The sequence below is a fragment of the Geotrypetes seraphini genome, chromosome 2 (assembly GCF_902459505.1).
Source record: "Geotrypetes seraphini chromosome 2, aGeoSer1.1, whole genome shotgun sequence".
Taxonomy (NCBI): domain Eukaryota; kingdom Metazoa; phylum Chordata; class Amphibia; order Gymnophiona; family Dermophiidae; genus Geotrypetes; species Geotrypetes seraphini.
Window position 1 is genome coordinate 35,389,777 of NC_047085.1, and position 12,860 is coordinate 35,402,636.

At 47.0% G+C, this 12,860-nt stretch overlaps 1 protein-coding gene across 7 annotated transcripts in view; it reads left to right on the forward strand.

The window, feature by feature from the left end:
- Positions 1 to 12,860, forward strand: part of ASAP1 (ArfGAP with SH3 domain, ankyrin repeat and PH domain 1) — a 558,081-nt gene that overhangs the window by 134,556 nt on the left and 410,665 nt on the right. For all 7 annotated transcript variants that reach the window (XM_033933030.1, XM_033933029.1, XM_033933028.1 and 4 more), the window contains one exon: positions 1,005 to 1,079. In XM_033933030.1, coding sequence (XP_033788921.1) covers positions 1,005 to 1,079 — 75 coding nt within the window. The remainder of the gene's footprint in view (positions 1 to 1,004; positions 1,080 to 12,860) is intronic.

The window sequence follows — 12,860 nt, forward strand, 5'->3', positions numbered from 1 at the left end:
ATCTAGAAGTAAATGCCTCATTGCGAGGTGAAAGTGAAATCAAAGAAGATTTTAAGAGGTAGTTTGTGAACACGGGGAATATTGGTAGCAATTGATGCACAGTGTTCTCCCTAGTGCCTTTTAGCCGGGCGCTACGCCTGGCTAATTTAGGTGAGCGCCCAGCTGTCATTTTGGTTGTGAATCCTGCTGCTGCCACCGTTGCTCATACATCTTTTTTTTTTTTTTTAAATTCTCTCACCGGGTTGGGGATTCCCTGGCTGACTCAGCAAAGCCTGAAGAGTTGCCGGAAGTTCAGTGTTCGACTTCCCATCTCAGCCTAATTTTTTTTTTTTGCTTGTGTACTGAATTTAAAAATTAATAAAGGAAAAAAGGGGAAACCCCCCAAAACGGGTGATTTTCAAACACTCCCCGTAACACTAGCCTACAATTTGTATTGTACTGTTTGCAATGGGCAGCTCCCATTCCCAATCAGGAAGACAGGCCTGGTGAGGTAGAAAATTGCTTTGGGGAAACTTGTTTCAAGGTAAAAGAATGTGAAAACGTCACTTATCAACTAAAGGCTACTTCTGTAAAGGAAATTAAATGCTTCCAGTGTGCACCAATGTTCCTCAATCGCCTGTCCTTGGTAATTTTACTTTGGCATGTGCCTCCCCCCCTCCCCCCTCAGTCTATGACATATAGTTCTTTTTCACCCTGCTTCCTGGTTTACATGTCTTGAGTGGCCAAAAGTTTCTCACCTGCCCCGGATTTCTTGCGTTTACCTGCTTGGGGAGAGAGAGGAAAGGAGGGAGAAATTTCAGAAACCCTATCAAATCTTTTTCAGTTCCATCCATGGAAAGCACCTCAAATAGTTGCCCTGGGAGAGTGTGACCTTGCCTGATTTTGCATAAAGAAAGAGCATATTGTGTCACTGTTTAAATAGATGTATGCACTTTTTAAAATAGTTTGTAGAGCAGTTTGAAAATCCTGAGTTGCTCAATGTATTTTTTGTCAATTTTCCTTAGCTGCAAGGTTTAAGCCACAATGTTATTTTCACCTTGGATTCTTTGTTGAAAGGAGACCTGAAAGGAGTCAAAGGGGTAAGTGCTCCAAAATTTTGAGTTATAATTTTAGTAACTCTGGGAAAATTCTAGAATGATGATTTATTTCATTTTAGAAAATTAAGTTGGATTTTTTTTTTTTCAGTTTACCATTCATTAGTACCATTCATCGGTTCACCGATTCACTTCGGGTTAATCGATTCGAATCGATTCAAAACAAAAAAAACGGCTTCCCGATTCGCCTGACCCTCCCCCCTCGCCCCTTAAAGCAGGAGCGGTAGCTGCCGCACTTGCTTTAGAAGGTGAGGGGGGAGGGTCAGTCGGGAAGTGCTGCTGTCAGCTTCCCCCCTGGCGTGCGGCTTCCACCCCCTTGGCCTTCCGCATCCCCCCCGGCCTCCCCGCACTGTTTACCTTCCAGGAACAGCCTGCAAACAAGATTGTGGTGCTAGCGATCTTAGTACAGCTTCGGAGCTGGTTCCTCTGTCACGGTCCCGCCCCTCCTCTGACGTCAGAGGAGGGGCGGGACCACGACAGAGGAACCAGCTCCGAAGCGGTACTAAGATCGCTAGCACCACAATCTTGTTTGCAGGCTGTTCCTGGAAGGTAAACAGTGCGGGGAGGCCAGTGGGGGAAGCGGAAGGCCAGGGGGGTGGAAGCCGGGTGGGGGGGAGGAGTGAGCAGTCCTTCGGGGTGGGACAGGCAGGCAGGCCTTCAAAGGGGGTGGACAGGTCTTCAAGGGGGGGGACAGGCAGGCCTTCAAGGGTGGGATAGGTCTTCAAGGGGGGGGGATAAGCCTTCAAGGGGGGAGGCAGGCCTTCAAAGGGGGGGGACAGGTCTTCAACGGGGAGACAGGCCTTTAGAGGGGGAGAGGCAGGTCTTCAGGGGGGACAGGTAGGCCTTCAGGGGTGGGATGAAAACCATTAAGGGGGGGGACAAGCCTTCAAGGGGGAAACAGGCCTTCAGGGATGGTGGCACAGGCCTTTAGGGGTGGGGTGCAGGCCTTCAGGGGGGGACAGACCTTCAGGGAAAGGGGGCCCTGGTATAGAAGTACACGGAGGGAGGGAAGGGGGGTTCAAAGAGATGTGCATATGCCGGACTTTGGGGAGGAAGAAATGGGTCTGAAAATAGAGGAGAGGGAGAGAGACGATGGACAATGGGATTTAGGGAGGGAAGGAACAGAAAAGGAGAGAAGTTGGACGCAAGGGATGGTGTGGAGGGGGGGATAGATATACTGGATAGGAGGGTAGTTGGAAAAAGAAAGGGAGAGATGGTGGACCCTGGGGTGGTGTGGAAGGAAGGAGAGATGCTGGATGAAAGGGTAGTTAAGAAAAGGTGGATCTGTGGAGGGAGACGAAAAAAAGGAAAGATGCCAGACCTCCTGGGGAGGGAAGAGAAACGGAAGGGGAGGACAGAGATGGAAGATGGATGGTTAGCAGGGAGAAAGAAGAAAGAAGGAGGTTCATAGTCTAAAGTTTGCGAGGACAAAGGCGTGCCGACAACCAAATGCGGACAACTGAGCACAGGACTTCATCGCACTGAAGAAAAAACATATTTTAAAGGGCTCCGACGGGGGGTGTTGGTGGGGAACCCCCCCACTTTACTTAATAGAGATCGCGCTGGCATTAGAGGCAGTTTGTGGGGTTGTAACTTTTTCCCTGTTTTTTAGGGAAAAAGTTAAGTTTTCAGTATAATGTGGGGGGTTACACCCCCCACACACCCCCAACATGCCAGCGAGAGGCAGCGCGATCCCTATTAAGTAGAGGGGGGGTTCCCCCCCACACCCCTTGTCAGAGCCCTTTAAAATACAGGTTTTCTTAAGCGCGATTAAGCTCTGCGCTCAGTTGTCCGCGCTCGGTTGTCGGCACGCCTTTGTCCTTGCGCGCTTTTGACCCGTCACCAAGAAGGAGACCCTGTCAAGCAAGTTATCAGAAGACAACAAGAGCCTGAGACCAACAAAATTTGCATAATGACCCAGACAACAAAAGGTAGAAAAACTATTTTTTTTTCTGTTTTGTGATTACAATATGTCAGATTTGAAATGTGTATCCTGCCAGAGCTGGTGTTAGGCCACAAACGTGAGCTAGGATTTAACAGAGAGAGGAAAAGTCTTTTTTATTTGTTGATTTTGTTTACACCACAGCGCTAGTGTGGTTAGGAGAAGGCAAAGGGGGTGAAGAGACTGTAAAATAAACCCACCAGGATGTTTGAAAAAAACAACAACACCCAATTGGGCAGGAAAATCGAATCGAAAAACCAATTCATTAGGCTGAATCGAATTGAAATTTTTTTCCTGAATCGGGCAGCACTGCCATTCATTAAAGGGGGGGAGGATCTTAGCAGAGCACCTATGTGAAATGACTGAAAAGGTGTCTATTATTTGTTTTAGATTTAAAGAATTCTGTATTGAGAAAATTTGTGGGGAAGACTTATTTGTTTACTGCATTTTACAGAGTTTGTGCTTGAAATTGTGGTTGTAAATGTTTTGTACATCACTTAGATTTCAGCAATTCATAAATTTTTAAACAAATATTATATCCCTGTTTTATAAGAACAATATTGGTACCTTTATGCCATTAAAAAAGAACTTGTGCAACTGTATACAGTTTTGCAAATCACCCAAAATCCTAATCTAATCTTTGATTATTTTTTTTTTCTATACCGTTTCATCCCAACAGGAGGGCTCGACTCGGTTAACAAAATATTAATAAAATTTTATACAGGAGATTAGAACAGAAACTATGGGCTCCTTATACTTAGGTGTGCTAGCGGTTTTAGTGCGCACTTAGCATGCGCTACAATGCTGCGCACACTAGATGCTAACACCTCCATAGAGCTTGCGTTAGTGTTTTCTGTGTAGCACGGGGTTTGCGTGCGCTAATCTTTAGCGTGCGCTAAAAACGCTAGCACACCTTAGTAAAAGGAGCCCTATGGTTCTCTTTTGCTAAGGTGCGCTAACCAATTAGTGCACGCTAATCGATTTAGCGCACACCAACATAAGTACATAAGTACATAAGTAGTCGCCTCCGCCGGGGCAGACCAGAGGTCCATCCAGCCCAGCGGTCCGCTCACGCGGCGGCCCACCAGGCATATTGCCTGGTCAGCGGTCCATGACTAATTTTATTGCCTTCCTCTACAGTTATCTCTAAACCTTCCACTGCTCTTATCTGTACCCCTCAATCCCTTTGTCTTCCAGGAACCTATCCAGGTCATCCTTGAAACCCTGTACTGTGCTATTTCTTATCACGGCCTCCGGAAGGGTGTTCCATGTGTCCACCACCCTCTGTGTGAAAAAGTACTTCCTTGCGTTTGTTTTAAACCTGTCCCCCTTCAATTTCATCGAGTGACCCCTTGTTCTTGTGGTTTCTTTCAAATTGAAAAATCTGTCTTTGTCAACCTTTTCGATGCCCCTCAGGATCTTGAAGGTCTCTATCATATCTCCTCTGAGTCTCCGCTTTTCCAGGGAGAACAGCCCCAGCTTCTTCAGTCTGTCAGTGTATGTAAGGTTTTCCATACCCTTAATCAGTTTAGTTGCTCTTCTCTGGACTCCCTCAAGCATTGCCATGTCCTTTTTGAGGTACGGTGACCAGTACTGTACACAGTATTCCAGATGCGGGCGCACCATAGCCCGGTACAGTGGCAGGATGACTTCCTTCGTTCTGGTCGAGATACCCTTCTTAATGATACCTAACATTTGGTTTGCTTTCCTCGAGGCTGTGGCGCATTGTGCCGACGCCTTCAATGTCGTGTCTACCATCACTCCCAAGTCTCTTTCCAGATTACTGACCCCTAGCATTGATCCCCCCATTTTGTAAGTGAACATCGGGTTCCTTCTCCCTATATGCATGACCTTGCATTTCCCTACATTGAAGCTCATTTGCCACTTTTTCGCCCATTCTTCCAATGTCGTAAGATCCCTTTGGAGATTCTCGCAGTCAACCGTGGTTTCAACCTTGCTGAATAGTTTGGTGTCATCTGCAAATTTGATGACCTCGCATTTTGTTCCCGCCTCCAGGTCGTCAATGAATATGTTAAACAGGAGCGGTCCCAGCACCGATCCTTGAGGAACCCCGCTCGTGACCCCTTGCCAGTCCGAGTAATGGCCCTTTACACCAACCCTCTGCTTCCTGTCTGCCAGCCAGTTTTTGATCCATCGGTGGACCTCCCCGTGCACCCCATGGTTCCATAGCTTCCTGAGCAACCGCTCATGTGGTACCTTATCGAAGGCTTTCTGGAAGTCTAGGTAAATTATGTCTATGGGTTCTCCTTTGTCCACCTGGTTGTTTACCCCCTCAAAGAAGTACAACAAGTTTGTGAGGCACGACCTACCCTTGCAGAACCCATGCTGGCTCGACCTTAGCTGTCCATTTTTTTCGATATGGTCACAGATGCTGTCCTTAATCAGTGCCTCCATCATCTTTCCCGGGACCGATGTGAGGCTTACCGGCCTATAGTTTCCCGGGTCGCCCCTCGAACCCTTCTTGAAGATGGGCGTGACATTAGCTATTTTCCAGTCCTCCGGGATCTCTCCAGTTTTTAGGGATAGGTTGCATATTTGCTGAAGTGTCTCTGCTATTTCATTCCTTAATTCCTTGAGCACCCTTGGGTGAATGCTATCCGGACCTGGCGACTTGTCGCTCTTTAGCTTGTCTATCTGCCTGAGGACATCCTCCTGGCTCACCTCTAATTTGACCAGCTTGTTATCTTGATCTCCATTTTCTATTTCCTCTGGTTCCGGAATGTTGGATGTGTCCTCCCTCGTGAAGACCGACGTAAAGAAGTCATTTAACTTGTCAGCTATTTCTTTTTCCTCCCTCACTACTCCCTTTCTATCCCCATCATCCAAGGGCCCCACTTCCTCCCTCGCTGGTTGCTTCCCCTTTACGTACCTGAAGAATGATTTGAAATTTTTTGCCTCTCCCGCTAGTCTCTCTTCATATTCCCTCTTTGCTCTCCTAACCACTCGGTGGCACTCCTTCTGGCTTTCCTTGTGTTCCTTTTGGTTGGCCTGCGTTTGATCCTGTTTCCATTTTTTGAACGATGCTTTCTTGTTACTGATCGCCTTTTTTACAGCTGCCGTTATCCATGCTGGGTTCTTTATTCGATTTTTCTTGCACTCTTTTCTGAACCTGGGGACGTACAGGTTCTGTGCTTCGTGCACCGTACGCTTGAGCAGGGTCCAGGCGCTTTCTACGGACTCTACCTTCCTTGTGCTGCCGTTGAGTTTCTTCCCCACCATTTTCCTCATTGCATCATAATTCCCTTTTCTGAAGTTGAGCGCTGTTGTTGTGGTTCTTTTCACCCTGGATGATCCCAGTTCTAGTCTGCACTGGATCATGTTGTGATCGCTGTTTCCCAGTGGGTCTAATACCGCTACTTCCTTTGCAGGTCCCCCCAGTCCACTGAAGATTAGATCAAGAGTAGCTTCTCCTCGTGTAGGTTCCATGACCAGCTGTTCCAGGAAGCAGTCCCTCGTGGCTTCCAGGAATTTGGTCTCTCTCTCGCAACTTGAGTGCCCGATACTCCAGTCTATCCCAGGGTAGTTGAAGTCTCCCATCACCACCACACTTCCATTCTTGCATACCTGCCGCAGTTCCGTCTCCAGGTCCCGGTCGATTTCTTCCGATTGGCCAGGCGGACGATAGTATAGACCCAATTTGATGTCTGCTCCAGATCCTCCTGGTAGCTTAACCCATATTGATTCCAAGCCTTCCGACCTTACTGCTGTTTCCATTTTGGTTGAGGGTATGGAGTCTTTTATGTATAGCGCTATTCCTCCACCCTTCTTGTGTGTCCTGTCTCTCCTGTAAAGTTTGTACCCTGGTATGACCACATCCCATTTATTATCATCAGCCCACCACGTTTCTGTGATTCCAATTATGTCCAGGGCTTTTTGACTGGCTATAATTTCCAGCTCTCCCATTTTGGCCCTGAGGCTCCTCGCATTTGTGTAGAGGCAATATAGGTCCTGATTTGTCGCCCGCCCTGCTGTTTTCTTTCCATGGCTCGGCGCTCCCACCTGGCTTGCCTTTACTCGGTCATCCACCTCCCGTGGCGTGTCCGTTTTGCCCCCATCCAGTATCTCCTTTTTTGGATGGTCCTCTTGCTCCCATTGTTCTCTTTCAACCATGCCTGTTAGGCTCGTTTGTGCACTGGGCCCCTGCATTGCATCTGTGGGCCTTTTTTCTGAAGATTTCCACTCAACCCTTTTGTTTAAAAGTTCCCTCCCAGTCCCTTTGTCCAAAAAGTCCCTCTTAGCCCCTTTGTCCAAGAGTTCCCACTCGGTCCCTTTGCCCAAAAGTGTCTCCTCAGTCCCTTTGTACAAAAAGTCCCTCTCAGCCCCTTTGTCCAAGAGTTCCCATGCATGTTAGTTTGTGGACGCGTTAGCGTTTAGTGCGCGCTAATTCAATTAGCGTGCGCTAATCTGCTAGTGCACCTTAGTAAAAGAGGGGGTATATCTTTTAGGCTAGAATTTTATCTTTTATGATTATTTGAAAAAGAAGGATCATTAGTAAATTTCTGAAATAAATGTCTTCAGTACTTTACAGAAAGTGGGTAGATGAGAGAAAACTCTAATTATAGAAGGAAGGTTATTCCAAATTTTTACAAATAAAAAAGAATGATCAACAAAAATTGGCCATAGTTTTTATTCCCTTAACAGTGGGAAAGCCAAGTTAATATTTCTGAGAACTCCTAGAATTAGAGATTTCTTGTGAATTAAATGAGACAGGAATAAAAGGAGAAAAAAAATACCATATAGGATTTTGAAAATTACAGTTGGATCCTCCAGTAAATAGGAAGTCAGTGAAGGAATCTCAGTAAAGGTGTGGTATGATCATATTTATGTTTACAGTATATCAGTTTAGCTGCCGTATTCTGGATAAGTTGTAGCCTCCTCAAATTACATTTATTTAAGCAACATAAAGCGAATTGTTATAGTCCAACTGAGATAAAATAATGGCCTGAACCAAAACTGCAAAATGTTGCTGAAAAAAAAGATGACGTACTCTTCTAAGCATCTTTAAACTGAAAAAGCATTTTTTAGTAACATGATTAATTTGATTTGATAATGAAAGTGAAGAATCCAGAATAAAACCCAGAATTCTAGATGAAAATCAATTTCCAGTGAATCACCAGAGGCTAACTAAGTTGAGCTAGGCAACTGCTCAATTTTTGGCCCAAACCATAAAAATTTTGGCCTCCTTTTACTAAGCTACGATAGCGGTTTTAGCACGTGCTAGACCTTAACGCCAGCATTGAGCTGGCGTTAGTTCTAGCTGCATAGAGCGGGTTTAGCACGTGCTAAAATCCTGCGTGTGCTAAAAATACTATCGCAGCTTAGTAAAAGGAGCCCTTTGTCTTGGTGGTATTTATTATCCCAGGACAAGCAGGCAGCATATTCTCAACAGTGGGTGACGTCACCGACGGAGCCCCGCAGCGAACAGCCTCGCAAGCAGACTTGCTTGAAGATCTTTATAAGAGCTTACAAGTGCTGCACTGCACATGCGCGAGTGCCTTCCCGTTCGAGTCAGGACGCGCGTCTCCTGTGAGGTACCTCAGTTCGAAGTTTTCTGCGGAGCCGAGAAGTCCTCTTCACTTCAGCTCTGCAGCCTTCGTTGCCTTCTCTCACTGCGGCTTTCTTCTTTTTGTTAGTCGCTGTGCTCGCATTTTATTGTTTCCTTTTTGTTAAAAGAAAAAAAAATAGAAAACTTTTATTTTTTCACTTTCTTCCGGCCAGCGGCCTTTTGGCCTAGGACTGGCCGCTTACCTCATTCGTTAAGTCGGCCTTTATTTTTTCTATGTCCCGGCCTCTTACCGGGTTCAAAAAGTGTAGCCAGTGCGGCAAGGCCATTTCAATCACCGATCCTCATAGTCGATAAAAGGGGACGAGCCAAAGGCAGAGAGTCCACAGTGCAAGGCCAGCCGAAGGGAGACTGTAGGAGCTGTGCCTAGTCCTGAGCACATGATAGTAGAGTCCTGAGCACATGGCAGAACAGTGAGCGGAGAGTGTGCTAGCAGGAAGAAGCAGAGAGAGGAGCAGAGAAGGCGGTGCTAGCAGGGGAAGAGGCGAGAGCTAACTCCGCCCACCCCTGACGTCACCAGCCAAACTCCCCCCATAAAAGGGGACGAGCCAACGGCGCGCAGCCGTTCGGCGCACGGCGAAGGCGAGCGGCAAAGGTGCTCGCCTTAGCGAGAGCGCCTTTGCGAAGAGCCTTAAAAAGAGCCAAACTACACAAGACAACGATATCTTAGGGCAACAAGCGGACCTCTCAAACACACTATCCCTTCACCCTAATCGTACAGGCTCTCATACTAACTCACAGACAGCAACCCTCTCAGACATCTCAAACTCTCAGTCTCTCAGACACCCTTATCTTTCAAGCACTAGATACCCCAATCTTCTAACTCTCAGACACCCTAATCTTTCAAAATCTCACACCTGCTCACAAACATATTTTTCTAATTTTCCTAATTCTCTACCTTACTGACAGGCAGTCCTCAATTACAACTCAGCAATGGCAGGGAGGACAAGAAGCGCGAAGTCTACAATCAAGACCAGTATTCCAGTCGCTATGGGGATCCAGGAAGCGACCACGGACTGCGTGCAGAAGGAGAAGGACCCAGGACGGTGGACAGAGGTCTCTGTGCAGACCGAGACCATCCCCCAGCACTACACTACAGTCTCTACACAGACAGAGGAGGCCGCACAGCTGGATGGAGATCTCATGCAGGAACTAAGGAGCCTCAGGGAGGAGGTGATACACCTGAGAAGCATCCGAGAGGCCTACATCGACGGAGTCGTCCAGGAACTGTCCCAAATCACCGAGCAGGCCAATGACAAGTCCATCCTCGAGACGCCCAAATCATCAGCTTTGAAACCAATAATTGGGATACAGGAAATGGCTAGCGGCACTGACTCCTGGCAGCTGGTGACCTCCTCCACGGGCAAACATAGGAGACCTCCCCCCCCTTTTTTCAATCTCTTCATCTTCTCCTTCTTCTTACAAACAGGGCAGCTATACAAAAACCCCTCAACTCACCTTGCGGAACAGGTTCCAGATTCTTCAGGAAGGAACTGCCGATGAGGAACAGGAGCAGGAAGAGGAGCAGGCCCAACACACAGCTCCATCTCCAGGGACAACTGACCGGCTCCCCCCAAAGAAGCGCAGAGTAATAGTCATTGGGGATTCCATGCTGAGGGGCACCGAGAGACCAATTTGCAGACCGGATATGTAATCTAGGGAGGTCTGCTGTCTGCCTGGAGCCAGGATACGAGATGTCACCGCCAGTCTGGATAGACTACTCATGCCCTGAGACCACTTTCCTATGCTTCTTGTCCACATAGGAACCAACGACACTGCCAGGAACACACCGGAGACCATCACCAGAGACTTTGGAGCACTGGGTGAGAGGCTGAAGCGGACAGGAGCGCAGGTGGTTTTCTCATCGATCCTCCCAGTTAGAGGCAAGGGAAGAGCCAGAGATGAACGTATCCTGAGGACGAACGAGTGGCTACAGGGATGGTGCCGGGATATGAACTTCGGATTCCTAAACCAATAGGAGGTCGTCTTCACCATTTTTATCACCAGTGGGAGATGATCACCTTAGATCTCTGGGTTCTCATCATCCTTCGGGAGGGATACTCACGTCACATTCTTCAAGTGCCTCCAGATCACCCTCCAAGAGAGTGTCCTTCAAATTTGTCGCAACTTCCCCTTCTTCAGGAAGCTCAGGCTCTTCTTTGCCTTCGAGCTGTCAAGGAAGTTCCCTTAAACCAACGGGACATGGGCTTTTATTCCCGTTATTTTCTAGTCCCAAAGAAGACAGGAGATTTGCGACCCATTCTGGACCTCAGAGCCCTCAACAAATTTCTAGTCAAAGAGAAGTTTTGGATGCTTTCTTTACCAACCTTATATTCCCTGATGAATCAGGGAGATTGGCTGTACTCTCTGGCTCTCAAAGAGGTTTACACTCATATCCCGATTCATCCAGCCTCTCGCAAATATCTACGATTCCGGGTGGGGAATCTTCATCAACAATACAGAGTTCTTCCTTTCGGACTCGCCTCTTCCCTAGAGCCTTCACGAAGTGTCTGGTGGTGGTGGCTGCAGCCCTCCATACCCAGGGTCTTCAAGTTTTTCCATACCTGGATGACTGGCTCATCAAGGCCCTCTCTCAACAAGGGGTTATTGCAGAGACCCAACAGACTATTATGTTCCTCCAATGTCTGGGGTTCGAAATCAACTTTCCAAAATCCCAGTTGTCCCCATCTCAATCTCTTCAGTTCATTGGGGCCACTCTGGACACTGTCCAACTCAGAGCTTTTCTACCTCCACCACGTCGGGATACTCTCATTCGCCTTTGCCATCAAGTGTCCCATCTCACATTAATTTCAGCAAGACAAATGATGGTTATGCTCGGTCACATGGCTTCTACAGTTCACGTGACACCTTTTGCCAGACTTCACCTTCGCATACCTCAGTGGACCCTGGCATCTCAGTGGCAACAAGCTACCGATCCACTTTCTCAACAAATTACAGTACTTCCTTTGTTGAAGCAGTCTCTCCACTGGTGGATGCTCTCTTCCAATCTTTCCAGAGGTTTGTTGTTCTACATTCTCCCTCATCAGAAGGTTCTCACAACAGACTCGTCAACCTACGCATGGGCGCCCATCTAGACGGTCTCCGTACCCAAGGTCTTTGTCACATCAATCTGTTGGAACTCAGAGCGATTTTCAATGCTCAAAGCTTTTCAACACCTTCTTCATGACAAGGTAGTCCTTGCTACATCCCAACCTGCAGTCTCTACACTTAACAGCTTGGTACCTTTCAACCTAACAGACTCTCTACAACTCTCTGTCTGTACAGGATATTTTGGTAGCTTCCAGAAAGCTGTCCACTAGGCAGTGTTACGGCCAGAAATGGACTACATTTTCTGCTTATTGTTCCACTCGCCATATGGAGCCAATGTCTACCTCCTTGGCTTCTGTTTTGGATTATTTACTTCATTTATCACAATCTGGACTCCAGTCTACATCTATCTGAGTCCATCTCAGTGCGATTGCTGCTTTTCTTCAGCCTCTTGATGGGAAACCTCTGTCTGCACACCCTGTGGTTTCCCGCTTTATGAAGGGACTTTTTAATGTTCATCCACCGCTCAAACCACCTCCAGTGGTCTGGGATCTCAATGTGATCTTGGCTCAATTGATGAAGCCTCCATTTGAACCAATTGATAAGGTTCATCTCAAGTACCTTGTTTGGAAAGTAGTTTTCCTGATTGCCCTCACGTCTGCTCGAAGAATCAGTGAGTTACAAGCTTTGGTTGCGGATCCACCTTTCACAGTTTTCCACCACAACAAGGTTGTCCTCCGTACTCATCCAAAATTCTTGACTAAAGTTGTTTCAGAATTTCACATCAATCATTCTATTGTTCTTCCAGTATTTTTTCCAAAGCCTCATTCTCACCCTGGAAAAGTGGCGCTCCATACTTTGGACTGTAAGCGTGCCTTGGCTTTCTACTTGCAACTCACTCAACCTCACAGAACGGCCCCCAACTTTTCATCTCCTTCGATCCAAATAAGTTGGGGCATCCTGTCTTGAAGCGAACCATATCCAACTGGATGGCTGCTTGCTTCTCTTTCTGTCTACCTACTGTCCCTGGATAACTACTATTATGGTAAGTAACTGTGCTATTTCATGCACACTGAAAATGCCCAATCTTGGATTCTTAAGATGCAGGAATTAATGTCTGATTTCAAACTATTCAGAGAAGGTTCGACTTCCAACAAAATAAAAATATCATCTGCATAATTATAAATTGTTT